Source organism: Vicia villosa, linkage group LG1 (assembly GCF_029867415.1).
Source record: "Vicia villosa cultivar HV-30 ecotype Madison, WI linkage group LG1, Vvil1.0, whole genome shotgun sequence".
In the NCBI taxonomy this organism is placed as follows: Eukaryota; Viridiplantae; Streptophyta; class Magnoliopsida; order Fabales; family Fabaceae; genus Vicia; species Vicia villosa.
The window spans coordinates 38,907,123-38,929,390 of NC_081180.1; the positions used below are offsets into that span (position 1 = coordinate 38,907,123).

At 30.7% G+C, this 22,268-nt stretch overlaps 1 protein-coding gene across 1 annotated transcript; it reads right to left on the reverse strand.

Annotated features, from left to right (window-relative positions):
• Nucleotides 1–8,093: 8,093 nt before the first annotated feature.
• Nucleotides 8,094–13,069, reverse strand: LOC131634690 (truncated transcription factor CAULIFLOWER A-like). The gene is made up of 8 exons (XM_058905329.1): nt 12,628–13,069; nt 11,369–11,447; nt 10,637–10,701; nt 10,444–10,543; nt 10,312–10,353; nt 9,261–9,302; nt 9,068–9,165; nt 8,094–8,516 (listed from the first exon to the last, which is right to left on the reverse strand). The coding sequence occupies exons 1-8, from the start codon at nt 12,810–12,812 to the stop codon at nt 8,420–8,422; spliced, it is 708 nt and encodes a 235-aa protein (XP_058761312.1). The 5' UTR covers nt 12,813–13,069; the 3' UTR covers nt 8,094–8,419.
• Between the last annotated feature and the right edge of the window lie 9,199 nt (nt 13,070–22,268).

Consider the following 22,268-nt stretch of genomic DNA (forward strand, 5'->3'; position numbering starts at 1 on the left):
ATAAGTGAGGATGAAGAAGATGCATGTGATGGAAAACACTTTAGATGATTGATATTTTTATTTTTATTTGAATTTCTAATTTTCAAATATTTTATTTTTGATTTTTATTAATTTTTATAAAATTTAATTTTGACAACATTTAATTATATTTAATTAATCTTGAATTTAAAAATATTTTATGTTTACAAATTTTTATTATATTTATATTATTATAAATATTAAAATTAATATTTATATTATTATAAATATTCACATATGTGAGGGGTAGAAACCCCTGCAACATTAGACAAGTGTCAAATCTTTTGCGTTGCGAGGTTTTTTTCATCTCGCAAATTCATGTCTTGCGAGATCTTTTTCACCTAGCAATCCATGTCAAATTTTTGCTACCTACTCTGGGGCATAGTTGACGTTGTTATGCACCTTCTAGAAACATGTGAGGTATTTTTCACCTAGCAATGTTGTGAAGTGTTTGTCACCTCACAAATAGTTGCGACAAACGTTTTTGCATGGAGTGATTTCTCCTCATAAGATTGGCAGTTACGAAGTATTTTTTGCATTGTGAGGAGCAAATCACCTTCCGATTTAAAGCTTTTTTGTAGTCATATGAGTTATGCACCTTCTAGAAATATGTGAGGTGTTTTTGAATTTAATAGCAACCTTGGATTTAATTTACAGATTATGATTAATTTTTAAAAAATAAATTGATTAGTAGTTTCTCTTTCCTCCTAAAAGCACTTGATTTTTTCTTATTCATCTATAAGCACTTGATTTTTTCTTATTCATCTATAAATTGATTCTTCTTCCTCTACCTATTTTCTCACTATATAGAAAATAACCGCATTTTAAAATTATTGACATTTGTTGTTATCAAATTATAATTTATCACATTCATAATAATAAATGGAATTGTCGATAGACTTATAAAAAAAAAAAATCTTTTCAGAGGAAATGTGTCAATTACAATAAGGGGTTAAAATATTAGATATTTTAAATAAAATCACAAAAAGGAAAAAAAAAAACTCAATCCTTTCGTATAATTTTATAAGCACTATTATTTTCTTAATGAATAAAAAAAAATGTATTTGAATAGGAGATTAGACAAAGACTTAAAGAAACTAATTTTTTTTCAAATCTACATTGTTAACAAAAAGTTGTAATGAGAAGAAAAATTTTGTTAAAATTTACACATGATTGTAAACTATTTTTTCCTAAACTAAAATTAAAATAAATGTCTTAAAAGACGCATCTCTATAGTAGTGGATCAGTTCTGAAAGATGAAACTACATTAAATGAATGGATTTATAGTTGAATAGTTTGAAAGAATATTAAAATAGCCATAACATTAATATATCAAACGTTAATTTTAATCAAATGGTTGCTATTAAATTCTCACATTATATAATGTAAAAAGACACATAATATGATGTAAAAAGACCTCATGATTCGATTCAAAACCATAATAGATTATTCAAATTAAGTAAACAAAAATATGAAATTTCGTGGCATAATATGAATCATGATTCGAGTCATATGAATTACACTGATCCAAGATTCAGATCATGTTTTTCAAACTAGAAAACTTGAAGAAACAACCTTCATAGTTCGAATCATCAAAACATATAATATGACCATCAAAACATATAATATGAATCATGTGATTCGAATCAACTAAGGCTATGATTCTAATCACGTTTCCAAAATCAAATCTATTGGGCAAAAACAAGATTATGATTCGAATAACACATACAAGATTCAGATCATGTTTCTCAAATATGAAATTTTTAAGAAATAACCTTCATGATTCAAATTAAATATTTTCATGATTCAAATCATGTTTCCAATTGCAAATTTTTGAGAAATCATTTTTGCCATGATTCAAATCAGAATATTGCATGATACAAATCATGCTTAATAAATCTTTTTGATTTGAATCATACCTTCTTTTGATTATAGTCAAATATGTTGACTTTGATCAAAGGTCTGATTTATGCATAAGCAAAAGCCAATCAACAAAACACCCTGTTATACAAGGTTACTCTAGGAGCAATTTCACTCTAAGCCTTTTCAATTGGTGATAATGTGAAGAGAGGTTAGAGTTTGATGATTTTTTGTGAAAAATCTCCCTTGATCTTGTTTGGATTGAAATATTTGAGAATCAAAGTGACAGTCGAATATAAAGATTGAAGTGCAAAAAATTAAGCACTGAATTAGACTTGTGTTATGAAGTTAGTATGTTGACCATGAATTTCATTTTTGTTTGTTACTTGAGAACCATCAACATGCTAAGTTTAAAGTTTTGAATAATCCTTGTCATTATAAGCATATATGGCATTTTATGACGTTTTATAGGAAATTTAGTATACATAGTAAATATTGATTTAAGAAATTTCCTTAATTTGAATTGAGGATCATGTAGATAGATTGATTATTTATGCTTTAAATCTCTCTAATCATACAACTTTGTAGTGTTTTCTATTTTTGATTGTTAGTTTGACATATTGATTGATCAAGACAGATAACATTATGGAAGTTAAAATGATATAAAATCCTAAATAATGAAGAATCAATCAATGGGGGGATCTCTCTCACCCTTAGGGTAGATAGCCCTAGGCGCAAGTAGCCTACGTGATTGTTGATATCTCATTTCCTCCTATCTCGCCTGTTAGGAGGGTGACACTAACACTATGTTTGGTTGGTTAAAGAAAGTTGAAGGAAAGAATGTAGAAGGAAAGAATGAGAATAGAAAGTGAGATGAATAATTTAATTGTTTGGTATGAAAGAAAATAGAAGGAAAGAAAGATAAAAGTTTATAGAAAGTGAAAAAAAATAAAAAACACATATTTATAAAATGACAAAGATATCCTTGAACAAAAATTTAATAAAATAAAATTAAAAGAATAATAAACATTCTAATTAATTTATAAAACAAAATTTGTAAAAAATTAGAAAAACAAACAAAACTTGCAGAACATTTATTTATACACGTTAATCTAGAAGTAATTGCTTAGAGCTGAATAGTACAAAATATTTCATAAGAATAAGTCAAATTAAAATTTTTAAATAAAACTATGGGTATATTAGTATTTTCATTTAACTTTCATACACCCATTCAACTTTCTTCTCATTTTGGCGTGGAAGATTTATTTATGTGGGACCCAGCAAAATGTAATCTTTCCTTTACCTTTTTATGAGAGCCAAACGAAGGAGGGACATTGTTTTATGTGCTTTCTTTCTTTCTACAATCAATCCTTTCACCTTCTTTTGAAACAAACACACCGTAAGAGTAAGTCGCATGCATGCATTTCTATTTTAAACCTTGTATAAATTATGTTGTACGTGGAGAAAAATCTTAAGATTTTATAGGCTTAATCGACAAATAAATACATTTTAAAGGCTAATATTGGCGATTCTCATTCTTGAAGAGAAGAAAGAATATTTATAGTCATCACTTGTGAATATTTTTTTTTTGAAGTATGTCTTAAAAACTCAAGTGATGAATAGAAAGAAAATATATTTCGAGATTGTCAAAAATTCTATAAGTTGAAAAGCAGTCAGAATGTACAGTTTGGACGGTTCGCAAATATCAGCTTTGGTCGGTTCGACTTGCGGATCCATTTATTAATATTATAAAATTTGATATATATATATATATATATATATATATATATATAATTAGAGATACTATAAATTAATATAAAAAGATATTTATAATAATTTATTCTAACAACTAATGGATTGTGTTTTGGGCTTTGTATGTTGGTTTTAGTAATTATAAAAATGTATATCTTCTGTTATTACTGTGTGACAATTTCAGAATTTTAAAGAAAATGAGAATGACAAGGGTTGTTGGAAAACCTTTGGTGTTATCTAAAGAGATTGAGAAATACTCCTAAACATCTTTAATTTTTGTGATTTTTATATTGAGAGCTGAAGAGATTGAGAAATACTTGAGTAGAAAATAGGGTTTGTTCTTGGGAACTTGGAAGACTATTTTCTTGTAACTCATTTGTAATCTCTTGTAACAACTTTTGGAGTATAGTGAATTAGAGAGTTGTTTCTCCCTCCGACGTAGATCATTTGATCGAATTGCTTAAGGCCATTTATTTTGGTTGACACTATTCTTTATCGCTACACATCAAATTCCTTGTTGTGAATTGAACCTTTATCATTTTCACAATAAGTGACACCCACCATGGGGTAAAGGGGTATTGTTTATAAGTGAGCACCATTGCTAAATGGGAGATTACAAAATTTTCCGAAGACAACGACTTTCGGTTTGTGGAAAATGAAGATGCAAGCAATTTTAACTCAAGAGAAATGTATTGAAGCTTCGAAGGATGAAACATTGATGGCTGCAACGCATACTGAAGTACAGAAGACCAAGATGGTGGATAAGGCCAAAAGTGTCATTATCTTGTACCTCAGGAATAAAGTTCCAAGGGAATTCGCCAAGGAGCAAACTGCGATTGCAATATGGGCAAAACTTGAATCATTGTATATGACCAAGTCTTGGGCTCACATGTTTTGTCTTAAAAAATAACTATATTCATTATGAATGGTGGAGAACAAATCATAGTGGAGCAGTTGATAGAATTTCACAAGATTATTAATGATCTTGAGAATATTAAGGTGAAGATTAATGATGAGGAGAAGACTCCTCTTGTTAAGCTCATTACCTAGATCCTTTGAGCATTTTAAGGATGACTTTCTTTATGGTAAGAAAGGTAATATCACTTTGGATGAAGTCTAGACTTCAGTAAAATCCGTAGAATTTTCAAAGGCAAAAGATTTGAAGATTGAAGATAGTAGTGAAGGCTTGAGTGTCTCAAGAGGAGGAACTGAGCATAGAGGGGCCTTTAAATCAAAGACATTTGACAAGTCAAAGGTAAAATGTTTTAATTGTCTGAAAACTGGCCACTTCAAGAAGGATTGTCCTAAGAGAAAGGTCAATGATGATTCTGTTCAAGTTGCAATTACCTTAGATGGGGATGGTTATAAGAGTGTTGACGCATTAGTGGTATCAAGTTTGGATACTGAAGATAAATGGGTCATAGACTCAGGTCGCTCTTATCATATGTGTCCAATAATAAAATATTTTGAGACTTTAAAGCTGGAGCAAGGTTGAGTAATTCTCCTTGGTAATAATAAGGCTTGCAAGATTCATGGTATTGGTATGGTCAAACTAAAAATGTTTGATGATCATGAGGTTCTTCTTGACAATGTGAGGTAAGTTCCAGAACTCAAGCGAAATTTGTTGTCTATAAATGTTTGATGATTTAGGTTATTGCACCAGAGTTGAACGTGGGATGTCGAAGATTTCGCACGATGAAGTGATCATAGTTAAATGGTCTAAAATATGTGGTCTATATATTTTAAAAGGTTTAAATGTTGTTGTTCATTCATCGTTAACTAGTGGAAGCTTTCATGACAAGAAAGAATTAAGGGGATTTGAGGTCAAGGCATTATGAATGTCTGGAGGATATTTTAGAAACGTTTAAGGAGGGAGATTGTAACATCTCAAATAGATGTGTATGCTATTCTTGGGTTTTATGCTTTAAATATGGGTGAAGGGTTTCCAAATTCATAATCAGGGACCTTCGGGGAGGAATTCGAAAGTAGGTGAAGTCAACGATGGTTGAAAAACCATGCTTGTGGTTTTGTTAGATTACCTAAGCAGAAAAATGAGATTAGAAACAAGTGGATGCAAGTGACGTTAAAGGTGATTGGAAACAAGTGGATGCAAGAGGTGAGATCAAGGTTCAAGAGTGGGTTGAACTTGATCAAGGTTGTTAAAGAGTGATTCAAACTTTGGAGAGAGCGAGAAGGTGGTTGGTGGTTAACTTGACATCACCGTAGTTTCAAGTAAAAGTGGAGATTGTTGAAGTATGCCTTAAAATCATAAGTGATGAAGAGAAAAGAAACATGTTTCAAGATTGTCAAAAATTCAAGAAGTCGAAAAACAGTCTGAATGTCCAATTCAAACGGTTTGTGGATATCAGATTTAGTCGGTTCGATTTGCGGATCCATTCAATAATGTTCGAATATTTATATATATTTTATATTAATTTAGAGATACTATAAATATATATATATATAAATATATTTATAATATTTTATTCTAATAATTAATGGATTGTGTTTTGGACTTTGTATGATAATTTTTAGTAATTACTGATATGTATCTCTTTTATAATTACAATGTGACAATTTTCGAGTTTTAGAGTAAAAGGGAGAAACAAGGGTTTTGGAGGACTATTTTTTTGTAACTCGTTAGTAATATCTTGTCACAAATTTTAGAGTATAGTAAATTAGAGAGTTGCTCTCACTTCCAGATGTAAATTATTTAATGGAACTGGGTAAGCAAACCTTTCGTGTTTCGCGCCTTATTTATTTATTTTTTTTGGCTTTATACCACCGGTTTAGTCCGGTTCGGGGGCGAGTTCTGGCATCAAGTGGTTCCATCCCCCTCCCGATCGCAGTTGCGGGGGATCGAACCGTGGTTCTCCCTACCAAGTCCAGCGCCAATCACCACTGGACCGCCTTATTTTATCTCAGCTAAATTTATTATTTATTATTTATTATTATTTAAGATCATTTATTTTAGTTGTTTCTATTCTTTATCTCCACGCATAAAAAATTTGATGTGAATTGAACCTTATCATTTTTACAAACAATTTTCGAAACTCTTAACAATGTCTATTATTACTATAGTCGCTAACTTCCTCTAAAATAAAATTGGAGATGAACCCTTTAACTGAACAATATCATTTATGAGTTTTGATTTAAATTATGATGTTTCGATTATTGAGTTATTCTCTTGTGTAATATTGTTTTAACTTGATCCTTATATATTGAATTCTACGAATTAAATTAGACCTAAGAATTGTAGCTAAAGTTAGAATAATAATTTAGTAGATAATTGATGTAGAGGTATCAAATTATCTAGGTGTGACATTAATTCACATAAGAGATTAGGATTCTCTCTTATATAAATGAGATTTTAAGGGAAATAATTCACATAAGAGATTAGGATTCTCTCTTATATAAATGAGATTTTAAGGGAAAAAATGAATCCTAATCTATTTTTTTAAGTTATTGCAATTATATATTTATTGATTGTTGTAGGTAGCATTAGGAATGACGACGAATATTTATGGGCACTCGTATTAATTCTCTCGCTATTCGTTATGTTTAATAAATATGATATCCATACTTCTCTTATGCTCGTGTGGGTATTTGTTTGACGAATATCCGTGAATTTTAAGATACTCACGGACATTTACCGATATTCATAGATACTATTATTAAAATTTTTTTAAAAAAATTAAAGAAGAATAATTTTTTTATCTCTTTTAAAACAAAAAAATAGTTTCAAATATAACACATAATAATAATAATAATAATAATAATAATAACAAAAAATAAATCATATTCATTTTATTTCTTCTTTTATCAAATAATCATACAAGATTCAACAAAATAATAATAGTTTTATTTCAAATAAAATAATAATAATAATAATAATAATAATAATAATAATAATAATAATAATAATAGTTTCATATTAAACAAAATAATAATAATAATTTTAGATTAAATAAAATTAATATTTAAATAATTTTATAAATTATTAACGGATATAAATATCAGCAGACACGTGTACCATCAAATCTATATATGTATTCATAAAAAAATGAATAAGAAATATTCATTTATTTTATCCGTGAATATCTATTATACTATTCAATCAATATCCGTGACAGGTTTTATCCTCGAATATCCACTGCTTCGGATTTTTTTTTCATCCCTAATTAGAACCTCTATTACTAAGTGCCAAGAAAGACAAGTTTCGAACAATTCTAATGATTCTTAATTAAAGTAACTTCAAGTTGTTTATTTTTAGTTGCAAACCAACTTCTATGAAAAATTGAAAACCTCTATTTTATCTTAGGTAAATAAGAATTCTCCCTATTTTATATCTTAATAAATAATTCAATGATTTTCGAGTTATTTAATTTATCACATAAACACAAAACAAGCCTCTCCTTATAATCCAAATATTAATCAAGTGATTCTCAATGAAGCACATAAACAAAACAAGTATCTCTTTATAATCCTTATATTAAAACATAACCATAAACAACACTCAATGTATATGTATACATTATACAAATATAGCCTTGTATCTATAGCTAGACCATTTTAACCATGGCCTTTGCTCAGCAGCATACATAGAAATTGAGTCAAACATGTTCCATGATTACACAACTACAGTCCAGGTATTGAGTCCTCATCATTCATCCATCATATGCCTATATTCATCATTTGTATATTTATAGGCTTCCTACAACAACAACAACAACCTGTATCTGTGTTTTTAATAATGAAAACAGATACAGCAGTGTAACTGTCCTCTCGTCTATTCGTTTACAGGACGAATCATCCATGGCGGAAGAATGGCACTCCCTCGAGTTTCTGCTCCAGTTTCTTCATTGCAACTTTCTTGTAAGGACCCTCTGTATTAATCAAACAAAATGTTTTGTGTTATATTGTAGTGGAAATGTGTCTAGGAAAGAGATTAGGTTAAAATATTTTTGGTGATTGAAATACCAAAAATACCCTGGATGATAGTGTATAATAATGTAGGGGAATCCAGAAACCAGAATGCAGAAAATCTTATTCCAGGAAAAGGTGAGTATCAAATCCAAAAAAATAGTACATATTTGGTAGATAGAGGTAAGAATGAACTCAACGCATATGCACTGACAGAAGAGAGAGTGAGGAACCCTTTCCAGCAAGGTTTTAAATAATGGTCGCGGTCATGTAAAGACCTTGGCGATTTCGATCGAGACACGTGTTATTATATTGATTGTAGTCATATAAAGATTTTTGTGATTTTTATAAGTACATGTGAATTAACTATAATTTCTTTTTCATTATAAAAACATTGAATAATAGTATCGGTATGGGTATCTTCCAGTACCATTTTTACGCGACTGTTTTTGCGGTAATTGAATGTTTTTTATAAACTTTGCATAGAAGTATATATCAAAGAAAAGACACTAACCCTGCAATCATAGATTCCAATGGTTGAGTTTCAATTGGAGCCACCTCCATGCTATTTTGCAGCTCCTCTTGAGCAAGTTCCTTCTCTTTTTCCTTTATCTGGTTTTTTCATATATTGTCAGATTATTCCAAATCCAAACACTACAACCTTCACAGTTAAAACAAAAAAAAAAAAAGATGATAAATGTAAATACCTTCTTTGCGAGCAAGTTGTTATGTTCCTGGAGTGCCTTATCCTGCATGGTCAAGAATGTAAATACTTTAAAACTAAACCATAGAATGATATATGATTATTCATAACCAAGGTCCTCTTAAATTTTGGGAAACACTGTGTAAGAATTGGGTTTCCATGCACTCATTTTACACAATCAAAATACCAGTAGTTGTTTGATCAGGATCGGATGGTAGAGATTTCCGTTTGATATTTAACCGGTTTAATTACAGTTTTGATCCACCTATTTTACTTAATTCACGAAATTGATCCCTAATTTTAAATTTAAATATTTTGATTCCCTATTTTAAATTTAAGTAGTTTTGGTCTCCCTCTCATCCTTTTGCACTCAAAATTAACGATGTTTTTATTTTTTAAATGATAAGTTAGTTGTGAAATATAACAAATCATCGTATATAAACATATTTTTGAACTTTAGAGATAAAAATATAATTTAAAAAACAAACACCTCATCGATTTTTTAAGAAAAAAAACGTGAGAGAGTGACTAAAACTAAGAAAAAAACTTGAGAGAGACTAAAAATGTTTGAATTTAAAATAGTGGTTCAAAATTATTTGAATTAAAATAGGGAGACTAATTTTGTGAATCGGACAAAATTTGAGGACTAAAATTATAATTTAACCTATTTAAAATTATAAAACAAAAATTAAATATGTATTTAATAAGGCCATTAAATTTTGATCGAACGGTCAAAAATAACTTGAATGCTTGAATGTGTCCATTTTGTCCATTTTGCAACTGCAACGGATTCAATTTTCTTTGTAGGTTAGGCATGGGTCAACGGTTGCATAAAAGATAGGGATCTTATTTTGTCACGACATAATCAATATTTTATGAAACACTGTTTAATTTCGTTTTAATCGTGACAAATTTTAGACTCTGTGTTATAGTCCGTCTTGCGCGCCATCACTCAAAGAAGGCTATATTCAGAACTTTTGGTCAATTTTGTTAAAGAACATGTATCATTATGTTACCATGCATGATGACAAGATTTAGTGGAAGATATTGTTCACCTTTTTCTGAAGTTCCGAAATAGATTCATACATGACTTGGTTCTGCATTTGAAAATAAAAAATAAGTGGCCATAACATTCAATACAAGCATAAACTTACAAAGCCAAAAGGTGCTTAGTTTAGCTTTTATACCTTCCGTGATCTAATGTGTTTGAGAGCAGAATCAAGTTGTTGTTCTAAACTCTGAAGCTCTTTGAGACTTAACCCATCCAACTCTTCTCCCATATAATTCCTGAAACAAAACCACAACAACAACCCTTGCCATTGTATATTATATTACACAACAACACAGACTCATCTTGCTTGTAAGAATATTTAGAAGTACCTTTGATTTTTTTGAAGTACTTCCACCCTAGCTTTCAGTTTTGCATGTTCTAGAACCCAGTTTTCCTAAAAATATGCATGCATGCAGATAAGTAAATTTTGATTTTTAAAGTAAAGTATTTAATAGACTTCAAATAAGAACCAACCGTTCAAAAAATTCCGAGTTAAAATCATAGATCAAACAATCATCGGTCCGTATTAAGAAAATTTATACACAAAGGATGTTGTTACAATTTGTCATAAAAGACTAAAAGTAAACTACAATTTGTACCTAAGGTATAACTCAAATGATTGAGCTACCACACTTTATGAAGTACTAATACAAACACAAACGTCGGACATGTAATCAAAATCAAGATGTTTTTTTGGTGGTGGCTTCAAAATGGAGCGAACCGGTTGAATTGTAATTATTACGAGTGGTGTATTGTTGTATTCAGGTTTGAGTACCCCTAGTACTCATTGTTGAATATAATGTTGTTTATATAAAAAAAAAAACGGACGTCGGACATGTAATTTGGCATTGATATTTGACACGTCAATATCAATAATAATTTAAAAATAAATAAATAAAATGTTATTATATGTGTTATACCTAATTTCAGACATGCCTTTGTTTAGTGATTTAAGTGTTACATAGATAACACTTAAGTTCGAGGGCAAGTTTCATAAATGAGAAAACCAACCAATTACAAAAAGTGAGGTCAAAGTTCATTGAGAGAAGATGAAAGCCTACATTTGGTGATTGGTCATTTGCAACAAGCTGTCTCTCCGTATATGAATATCTCTCATATCGTTCAAGAATTCTTTCCATACTATAACAAAACAAAAATAGCAGTCAGCAAATATTTTATCTATTGATTACATCACCTGGAAAGTTAACAACAGAAAAACTAGTTAGCTTCAAGTTTAACAATGAAGAAAAAAAACAGTACTATCAATATTCAATAGTTGAGTCAACCACGTTAATAATTGTTATGATCTAACAACTATTATGTGGTTGAACTAGATTGAGATTACACACAATCCATATCCGAAAAGAAAAGATCTTAAAGATGAAGAAAAACTATTCATTCTCTAGCTGGTAGTATTAATTAATGTCTAAATAAACTTAGGGTTGTGATTATGAATATATGAAAAGTATGAAAATTAAGAATGTTGCAATTTGAATTGGATTGGAGCAATAATGAATCAACAGCTAGGTAGTATATATAGTAGCACAAACATTTGATAACATGTCTTTGAGCCATTTGAATTCTTGCTGCACCCATTTTCTGATAAAATGATGATAAGTTACATCAACTGACAACTTCCACAGCTAAAATGTATAGCATCTGACACACTCAATAAGTTTTTTCTTCTTTTTATCCCTTTAATTATTATATACAATTTATAATAATAAATATCAATTTTGTTTTACGAAATGCAACAAAAACATGATATTATTGCATGCCACCACCCAACAATCTTTTCAATAATAATACTAGTGTAAGAAAACAATTAACCACATGTTTTAAACATTGCAAGAACAGAAGAGATCTAGTTGTTTTTATTTTATTTTATCATATTCAATAAACACAAGGGACGAGGAATCTAGTGGACATATAACAGTTACACATTCACATCAACTCATCAACCACGTCACCTACCAACAACTTTACACAAATCAACACAAAAAATTTCCAGGAAATTAAAGAAAAAATAGCTACCTCTAGCTTGCACAGTATTAATAATAATAATAATAATAATATTAAGTATTATTATTATTATATTAATATATTCAAGTAGGACAGAGAATTGAAGGATAATACAGTACGATGATAGAAAAATTGACAGAACAAATAAAATATTACAAAGAAAATAGGCTTATAGATATATATAGTAAACAGAAATATGTAAGATCTATTCTATATATGAATCTATATTTTAACAGAAACCATGAAAGATAGATTTAGACATATATACAGAAAGAAAGAAATAATAATAAAAACTTACCAAGGATCGCTGGAGTATTCGAAAAGCTTGCCTTTGGTAGAGAAAACGATGAGAGCAACTTCAGCATCACAAAGAACAGAGATCTCTTGTGCTTTCTTCAACAAACCAGACCTTCTTTTAGAAAAAGTAACTTGTCTATTGATTTTGTTCTCAATCCTCTTCAACTGCACTCTTCCTCTCCCCATCTTTAGTATCTCTTTCAAATCACATGAATTGAAGATATAGCTATAACTATAGGTAGATAACTACATACACTATATAAATATATAGATATGATAATGTTTTTATTTTGGTGTTGATGATATGTGATATGAATGAATGATAATTTGAAAATGAAGGGGGTTAGAGCACAAAAACCGCAGCTGCTTCGTTCTTTTTTCGTTTTATATAAAAAAGGAAAATGTATATCAGTGGTCACTATTATAACATATTCCGAAAGAAAAAGAGCGAAAGAAGACAAATAATGAGAAACCAGTGATAGGATCTAGAGGGTGGTTTTGGTGAAATAGTGGTGGTTTTGTGAAAAACGTTGTCTCTTCATCATTGGCTAGAGAGACTGTCTTTTATGTTTTTGGCCCCACTATTCTCGTACTACCTCGTTTGTTTCTCAGTTTTTTTTTTGGGTTATGGGAAATAAACATTCCGGTAACTTTGTTGTTGATTAAAGTCTTTTCAACTACTTTTTCTTTTAAATTAAAAGTTTCTAGATTAAAAAGTTATTATTTTTTATATATATATATATATATATATATATATATATATATATATATATATATATATATATATATATATATATATATATATATATATATATATAAAATAGTTATTATTAAATATAAGGTTTAAAGGGAAAGTCCATTTTAGTGTCTCACAGAAATTGCAGAAGTCATATTAGTTTTTGAGAAAAAAATTCTATTAAATCCTTTATAAAATTTAACCGAGTCATGTTAATCCTTCTACTAATATTTTTTTTTAAATTAGTTTTTTTTTTATAAGCAACTTTATATTCAAACTTAGAGTATTAGGGATACTCGAACCCGAATATAAATAAAGAGAAACTCCCATACATATATAGCACACCTACTTAAATATAATCGAGAAGGTATTTAGACCACTCATAGAAATTACAATTAAGTCTCTTTGATCCTATTTGAGTCCACCACCATGAAAACATCTTGATCTTGTATATGATTTCTTCAACATCCCCAATCTCATTATTAAAGATAATGTCATTTCTAACTTTTCAAATACACCAAGCTACAGCTAACCAGATAGAAACCTCCCTCCCCTTGGCAACCTTGACATTCAACTTAACATAAAAATCCAGCAAATGCTCATAACTTTCATACACAGGATTATACAGTCCCTGCAATGAAGACTCATTTTCGAACCGTGACTGAACTGCTAATGAAGACTCATTTTAGTCACTCACAAAAAAAAGGGTCCAAATTAGTCACTAAGAAAAAAAGTCTCTATTTAATCCCTTAAAAAATTTAATTGAGTGATGTTTGTCCCTCTTTTAATATTTATTTCAAACGATATTTTTCTATTTTTAAACCGTGACTCTACTTGACGTTTTTAGAAATTGAGTACGGGTCAAAGGTTAAGTTCCTTTGCACATGGTCTTCAGAGTCTGAGTTTCCACCAAAAGCTGGGTTACTTAGCGTTGAGACATCAGAATCTTATCATTCAGAATTTGAGTCATGAGATTCTGATATTTCATAACCTGAGTCTCAAGCTTCTCTTCATATGTTCCAATTAGAGTTAGAGCCCGATAAATTCTTTGAGTTAGAGCCTGATTAAAATATTAGTAGAGTGACTAACATGACTCGGTTAAATTTTATAAGAGATTTAATTGAGACTTTTTTTCTCAGGGACTAATCTGACTTCTGTAGTTTTTGTGAGGGACTAAAATGGACCTTCACTCTAAAGTTTAATTATAGTTTAAATTCCTATGATTGAGGAAATTTGTTTGTTCTATTTTAGTTTAAATGATTTTGATATTTCTATCTTAAACATATAAATTAATGATGTTTTAATTTTTTTTTGTAAATAACAATATTTTTTTATAAAATATGACAAATTATTATATATAAATCTATTGTGTGACTTTATAAATTTAAAAACGAATATTTTATTGATTTTTTCTATCAAAAACGTGAGAGAGGAGTCAAAAAAAAACCGAATTTAAAAATAAGAGGATTAATTTTGTAATTCAAGTAAAATTGGAAGGATAAAACTGTAATTTCTTCTATATTAATAATTTAAATACAAAATAAATTGTACAATAAATTTTACCATTTAAAAATTAATATATTAATAAACTAAAATTAAAAATATTTTAAATAAATGTTTTCGGTAAAAAAAAGAATAAGTTTTTTTTAAGTATAGTATAATTTGGTGATATCCTTGATTTTTTTTATTATAAGTTTGTCATTCTATTTAAATAGCTTTGATTTTCTTAATAATAATTGGTTAATCATTCTATTTAGCATGTGTATGCGTATGTGTGGACAATATCACATTCAATTATCTATAAATAAGAATTTTTATTTACTTATTAAAGATACTCTCTCTTGTCTTTTTATTATTTCTTTTTTTTATAAATTCATAAGTATTCATGATAAGTAATCGAGTACTAGTACCTTTAGTATAAAGTGGTTTAGATTTTGAATTTATTTTAAAATAAAATAATTATAAAAAATAACTTGACATTGAATAATAACATTTGATTGGACAAAGGTACTGATATCTAACTAAACTCAAGGGTATGGTATCTAAGTAGCAGAGAAGAAGCTTAAGGAGCCACAAAGCCACCAAAAGATACATGCTACATCCATGGAACCATAACCACCATCAACGGTGTAGTATTTTTTTAGTTCAACTTCATACGTTGCCCCAAAGAAACGAGGTGACACTCTCAAATCACTATTGACTTTAATAAAGAATAGGATCTGATAGTCATTTAGAAAAACAATGAGAATAATCTAACGGCCTACTGAGATACCCTTTCCTGACAAGAGGAACACTCTTGTCTTCCATGTCCTCCTCAATAATCGGTGAATCTATAAAGATGAAGTCATTTTGGAATTTTCAAATAGTCAATATCATTTAGCGTCGAATCATGATAAGCATGTCTCTAATCCTAGCTAGACCTCCTAAGAAAGAAAAAATTCACAAACAACGAGACAATGTCTTTCGGTAAAACCACTACCTTCCCTTGCCATAGAAAAAATCATCTAACAAATGTTTGTCACTACACTACAAGTGACAAACAGGTGAGAGATAGACTTAATAGGCCCAATACACGACTCACAAGAGAGGCCAACAGTGTCAAGAATAACACATCTCTTAAATAGGTTGTCCTTATATGGGATCTTATCTTGGAGTCCAGAACAACACTCGGCTTTGCAGAAGAAGTATCATCCAGAAACAAAGCCCCAAACAAAGCATTGTAGGCAGAGGAATTATGTGACATTACGTACAACAAATTATTCACTAATTATTCACTAACCTTAACTTGAGAAAAGAAACCATAGTTCCATATATGGGATCAAACTTGCAAGGATTCAATGGAACGGTTACATGTTCTTAGGGTTTCATAAAACTATTGGTTACCTTTAAATAAGGGAATGATGCCAAGACCATAGACATTCTATTTTTAATGGACCACTACTACAAAATGCGTAAACAACAACGTCATGGTCACCACGGTTCTTTCCTACACACTGGTAACATCTCTAAACTAAGGCGATTCCATATTATTTTTTGTTTTTTAATTTAAAATTAATTATATATAACAACGGTTAATGAGCAAATCATGGTAAAATCGTCAAGCTTTCATGGGTTCGAACCTCAGCGCCATGAATTATGTCCTCATTTTATTTTAATTAAGATGAAAATGTATCGTATATTTGACTCAATTTATATGAATTATGTCCTCATTTTATTTTAATTAAGATACTTTTTATTCGTATTACGCTGGTATTTTCTATGTTTTCAGGTTTTTACTATTTACAAGGCATGTATGAAGAAAGTCGCAAAAATGAAGAAGAATCGAGCTTAAAACCACAAAAGAAGGAGTAAATAAATAGAATGGGGTGTGGTAGCAAAATAAGAGGTGAAGGCGTGAATAAAATAAATGGAACAAGCATCTAGGCCAAGCGCCCACCAAAGGCAGGCAAGTGTGACGCTTGTCACACTCACCATGACGTCCGACATAAGCATAAGAAAAGTGTGACGTCCGTCACACCCTCCCTGACGACCGTCATGGCCCAAAATGGCCCAAATCAAATTATGCCACGTATCTCTATGAGTCCAAGTCTTCATCAGTAACTACTCCCTAATTTTTCTCCACACGCTAAGTCCTCTAAGACTGAAGCCACGAAGTCCACCCACCTCCTATATTTTCTCCACATACTGATTCAAGCAAGGAATCTCACTTCTTCCTATATTTTCTCAACAAGCAGTTTTGAGAGACGAATATAAATAGATGGCATTTGACAGTAGAAAGGGACTCTCTCTCTTCTTTTTGGTCCAGATTTTAATTCATAGTTCTTAGGCAAATTTCATTCACGATGTAAACGAAATAGTTCTCCACATCGGGGACTATTTCTAATATAGTCCTAGGATTCATTTCTGCATTAATTTACATTTTGGATTTAAGTCAGCCAGTATATTACAATTCCAGTTTCCGATTAATTACAGGTTCATTTACTTTAACAACAATCTAATTTCTTGCTTTTATTTTCTGCCATTTATATTTATGCTTTATCTTTCAGTTATTGTTATCATTTCAAGTTGTTACCATTTCTTTCTTCAAACATCGCTTCAAATTATATTAAACTGCTTCTCATGTTTTTGTTTAATCTAAAAACCCAAAATTGCTTATTTCTTTCTGTCATTATGTCTGGCTCAAAATCTGGTGTGTGAGGATCGTTGTTACCGACGGACTCAGTAGAAAATAATGGGTGCGAACTTATGATTAAAATTTTGTTTTGATTTTAATTTCCGAATCTAATTTAAATAGCTTTGTCACGATAATGAGAGGTTGTTTAACACGATTTTGTCACGAGAGTGAGAAATCAATTAAGGTTAGAGCCGGCACCGCGAGAGCATGGGGATCGAGCCGGATTGTGGAAATTAGGCAACAAATTAAATACAGTGAGATCGCTTTAGATGCGTTTAGGATATTATTGGCTTTCAAAATATATTTCTTAGTTACTGGGCGAGCGAGAGCAAAATCTTGGGATTAGGAAGTATGGCTTTAGTTAATACCGCGAGAGCGTGAGGCGGAGTCTTTAAGTTGGTATATTCTACGGAACTAAGTTATAGTCGTAATTAGTACCCGTTTTCTATAAGTCCTTCAGGAACGCGGAAATCATATCCCGGCCTCGTTTTAATATTATTTTCTGAGTTCATTTATTTCAGTTTTAGTTCTTAGTTTCCCCTAAATTAAATATTCATTAGCCTTAACTTTACAAAGTAACGATAGATTATAGTAGGTTGACATTGGTCTCTGTGGTTCGACAATCTTTTATATTACTTCGATATTTCCGTGCACTTGCGGACGCATCAATATTATTCCATTAATACTAAGGCACACCTTTTCTTTTTTATTTATTTATCAATAAATAACTTAAAGGGTTATGACTACGGTTGGTTTGTTGTACCGTTGTGATATAGTTTGTTTTTTTATTTAAAATTTTTAATTGTAAATTAAACTCTGGCGCTTCATTATGAAAGTAATATATCATAAAGGTTTCTGGTTTTGACCGTGGGGATATCTTTATAATATTATTATACACTACTAGTTAGCTTGTCTCTTCAGTATCCTTTTTTCCATTAAAAAAGAAACTTGACGAAACAATACATGATTTCAACCCTAAATCCTAACGTTCAATACTGTAAAACAATACATGATTTCAACCAAAACACCATCGTTTATCCTAGCTTGTCTCTTCCGTATCCATTCTTCATTGTGTATTTTTTATTTTCGTCATCATCGTCAAGGTTGACAAGACCATCACGATCGTGACGTTGAGAAAGAAGAGTACACCAACCAAGTTATCACCGTCGAGAAGGAAGACAACAAAAACACCGTTGTTTCCGTAAGGAAGGAAGACAACACCAACACCAACATCATTTACTTAGTCATCACGTTTAGGGTACGTAAATATTTTCCTCATGCATCTACAGCAAACTTCATTTTCCATTGTTGTTTATGTTCTTGTTGTTCATGTTGTTGGTGTTGTTTTTGAACGTAGATGTCGATCTTATCGAGTTCTTCATTAGGTACTAGCGAAGAATGTAACACCCTATTTTTATTAGATTTTATTTAATTAGGATTATTGGATGTTTGATAATTATTTGTGTGTTTTATTTAATTATTGTTGAGTGATAATTATTTAATTTTGTGGTAATATGTTATTTAGCTAATTAATAAATGGTAGAATTGTTGTCAATTGATGTATAAATTATATGAGGGTTAGTGGTTGTTGTATGAGGGGAATGGGAAAGAAAAATGGTGATTTGTGAGTTCTTACGTATTGTAGGTCGACCTACACAGAAGCATGAGTCGACCTGAGCAACCCAAAAAGGCAAAAAATCCATTTTCCTTCAGCATGCGTCGACCTATGAATTTTGTGCGTCGACCTGTAGAATTCCTTGCTTCGACTCATGAGTCGACCTGAGCTAACCCGAGAGGGGTAGAAAACATCCATGAGTCGACCTATGAATTCCTTGCGTCGACCTGAAGATTTCCATTTTTGACAGATTTTGTAAAGACCATAACTTTTGATCCGTAACTCCGTTTTATGCGCCGTTCGAAGCGTTAGGAAGCTATTGTGATGTTCTATATGATGGTATAGGATTTATTTGCACTTTATTGATTAATTATGATGTTATTATGTGAAATAACATGTAATTGTCTTATGTGCGTTATGTTTTGGTATGTGATGAATAACAATTGTTGGAATACTTTGTGTAGATATATTCATGATGTTTGTGATTGGATATATGATGGTTGTTATGCATATGTGTTGAGATAATTGTACATGCATTCATGGTTGGCTTTGAAACATAAGCGGTGAAACTTGGGTTCACATGGTTGACTTTGATCCTCGATTGGAAATAGAGGTGGTGAAACTTTGAGTTCACAAATTAGACGTTGATCCTTAATTGGAAATAGGCGTAGTGGCTTCGATCTTATCCGGATTGGAGGTGTGGCTTAGATTCTAGATATTGAATTGGAAAGCGGTAAAGCATTGGGTTCACATGGTACCACATGCATTGAGTCACATTTATTGCATTTTGAGTCACATTGTGTGCTATGTGATTGCCTTGTATACATGTGATTTGTTTTGGTGTGATGATTGGTATATGATATGTAAATTGCCTAATTGACAAGTGTGATGAATTGTAAAATGTATGCTTGTTTATGTTGCATTTCCCCTTATTATATTTTCTATAATAATTTGAATTCTCACCCTTCTGTTTGAATGTTGCCCTTTGTTGGTAACGTGTAGGTTCAGACGAGTAGTTGCTTGTTCGTGGCTTAGCCGAAGAGTTCCGGGTTTTGTTATTTGATTAGGTAGTGAGTTGATGCTCTGGTCATGTAACACTGGGTTATGATTAGTGGTGTTGAACTCATATTTTATTTGTATTCTTACCTTGATACCACCTTATGATTATTGTATGTTGATCACTTATTGTTGTGCGAGGCCTTAGTTGCCGAATATTTTGGATATGTTGTTATGTTTCCATTTTGGATGTTTTTACACATGATCACGGTATGTGACATGGATCATTTATACAATGCATGAGTATTCGTTATTTCCGCTGTGTATGCATATTCGTAATGAATTATGTTATTTAAATTGTGTTATTATGATGACCAGATGAATCGTATATTTATGGATGTATGTTGTTGGTTTTCAAAAGCTTTTAGTTTTTGAAAACGTCATTGTGACGCCCTTGTTTATATGCATGTTTACTCTGAGTAATTGTTTATTATTATTATTTTAGGGTATTAGAAAGGGGTATTACAAAGAACATCAAACAAATGATTGTTATATGAGTGAAACTCAAACACATGATACTCAATCAAAAAGATCACAAAGAGGTTTCACAATGATGCTCCAATTCACATCAGTCCGCATCTCATCAGGTGAAAAAACTCTGATGGAATTTGATTCGTTATACATAGTAGTTGATTGTGAACATTACTCTACTTTTAAGAGTTATGTTGCATTCCTTGGACGGAGCAAAGTAAGTATATTGATAGATGATTGGAGACAAGTGGATGAGAAAGTCAAAGAAATCATATGGACAGACGTTTAGGTATTACATACTATAATTTTCATATGTTAGATATCATTACCTATAATTTATAATACATTGATTTAAATGTAGTTGAATTTTAAGTTTACCGATGAATCACAGTTGGAAAAGAAGTGGATCTCTTATGCCGGTACTCGTTGGACGGGATTTAAGTTACAACTCACGACTTACTACATTAGGAAGCCTAAGAGCGGTCTTGATCTTCCATGGAAAACATATAGTTTTATATCGAAGAAGCAATGGAAGATGTTTGCGAAGATATATCATTCTGAGGAATTCAAGGTTAGTACTAGTCTTATTTAACTGACAATGTTATGCTAATGAATTAATACTAATCATATATATTTTTCACTATGTTAATAATAACTTCAAAGCAAAGAAGGAATACGTAACAAAGAAAAGAACATGTACCCCCATAGATTGTCTCGTGGGGGTATAGGAAACTTGAGAAAAGAATCATGCTTAAAAAACAACCACAAACAGGAGATGATCGCATCCCATCCCCACCGTCAAGACATGAGAATTGGAAGAGGGCCCGATTAAGATCAAATGGATAGTACACCTCTGAGGCGACAAAAGTATTTATCGAGAAAATTGTAAGTATGATTTGTTTTGCTTATGTTATTTGTTATTTAAATGCATTGGTAACAATATACGTAAGTTGCTCATGTTCTGTAGGATGAGTTGGTTAAGGCGACTCGTGAAGGCGCATTTTTCCAAAAGCACGACATGCCATATTAGTAGAAGCAATCAGAATAGAAGAGTGTGGTGGGTGTGTCCATGGTGTGGGAGAAGGTGTCGGCTTAAGGTTATTTTTTGGGTCTAAAAAAAAGTACCGAAAGCTCGTAATTGAATGCACAAAAAAAATTGAAAATTTTGAGAAGCAATTAGAAGAACAAAGGAGGATGTTAGACAAGGAGAAGGAAAAGGAGATAAAGATATGGAAAGGTTTTAAGATTTATATTCAGTATGTGTTTACTTGAGATTTAAGTGTTTTATCGGAAATGTATGATATATATTATGCTTAATTTTGTTCTAACTGAATATTATGATGTAGAGATTAAGTGAAAACCTCAAACAACGTACAAATGAAGATCAATGTTATTTTGATGGTGATGATGATCATGATAATGATCAAACTCCTAGTAGAAATGTTGTACATCATTCTTTTACAAAAGGAAGTAATTGTTCAGCTCCTTCCTTCCTTCACCTAACCGCAATGAGTTATTGGACCCTAACTCATATGAAATCACCATGTTATACTCGAAATTTGCAATGATAAATGATACGCAACCTCTCCC

Bases quoted from the DNA above. Each gene is read 5' to 3' on its own strand.
- LOC131634690 (XM_058905329.1), bottom strand. From the start codon at position 12,812: ATGGGGAGAGGAAGAGTGCAGTTGAAGAGGATTGAGAACAAAATCAAT. The intron at 9,166-9,260 runs GTATTTACATTT...TGAAAAAACCAG, and splicing joins ACAACTTGCTCGCAAAGAAG to ATAAAGGAAAAAGAGAAGGA. The intron at 8,517-9,067 runs GTTAGTGTCTTT...TGATTAATACAG, and splicing joins TTGGAATCTATGATTGCAGG to AGGGTCCTTACAAGAAAGTT.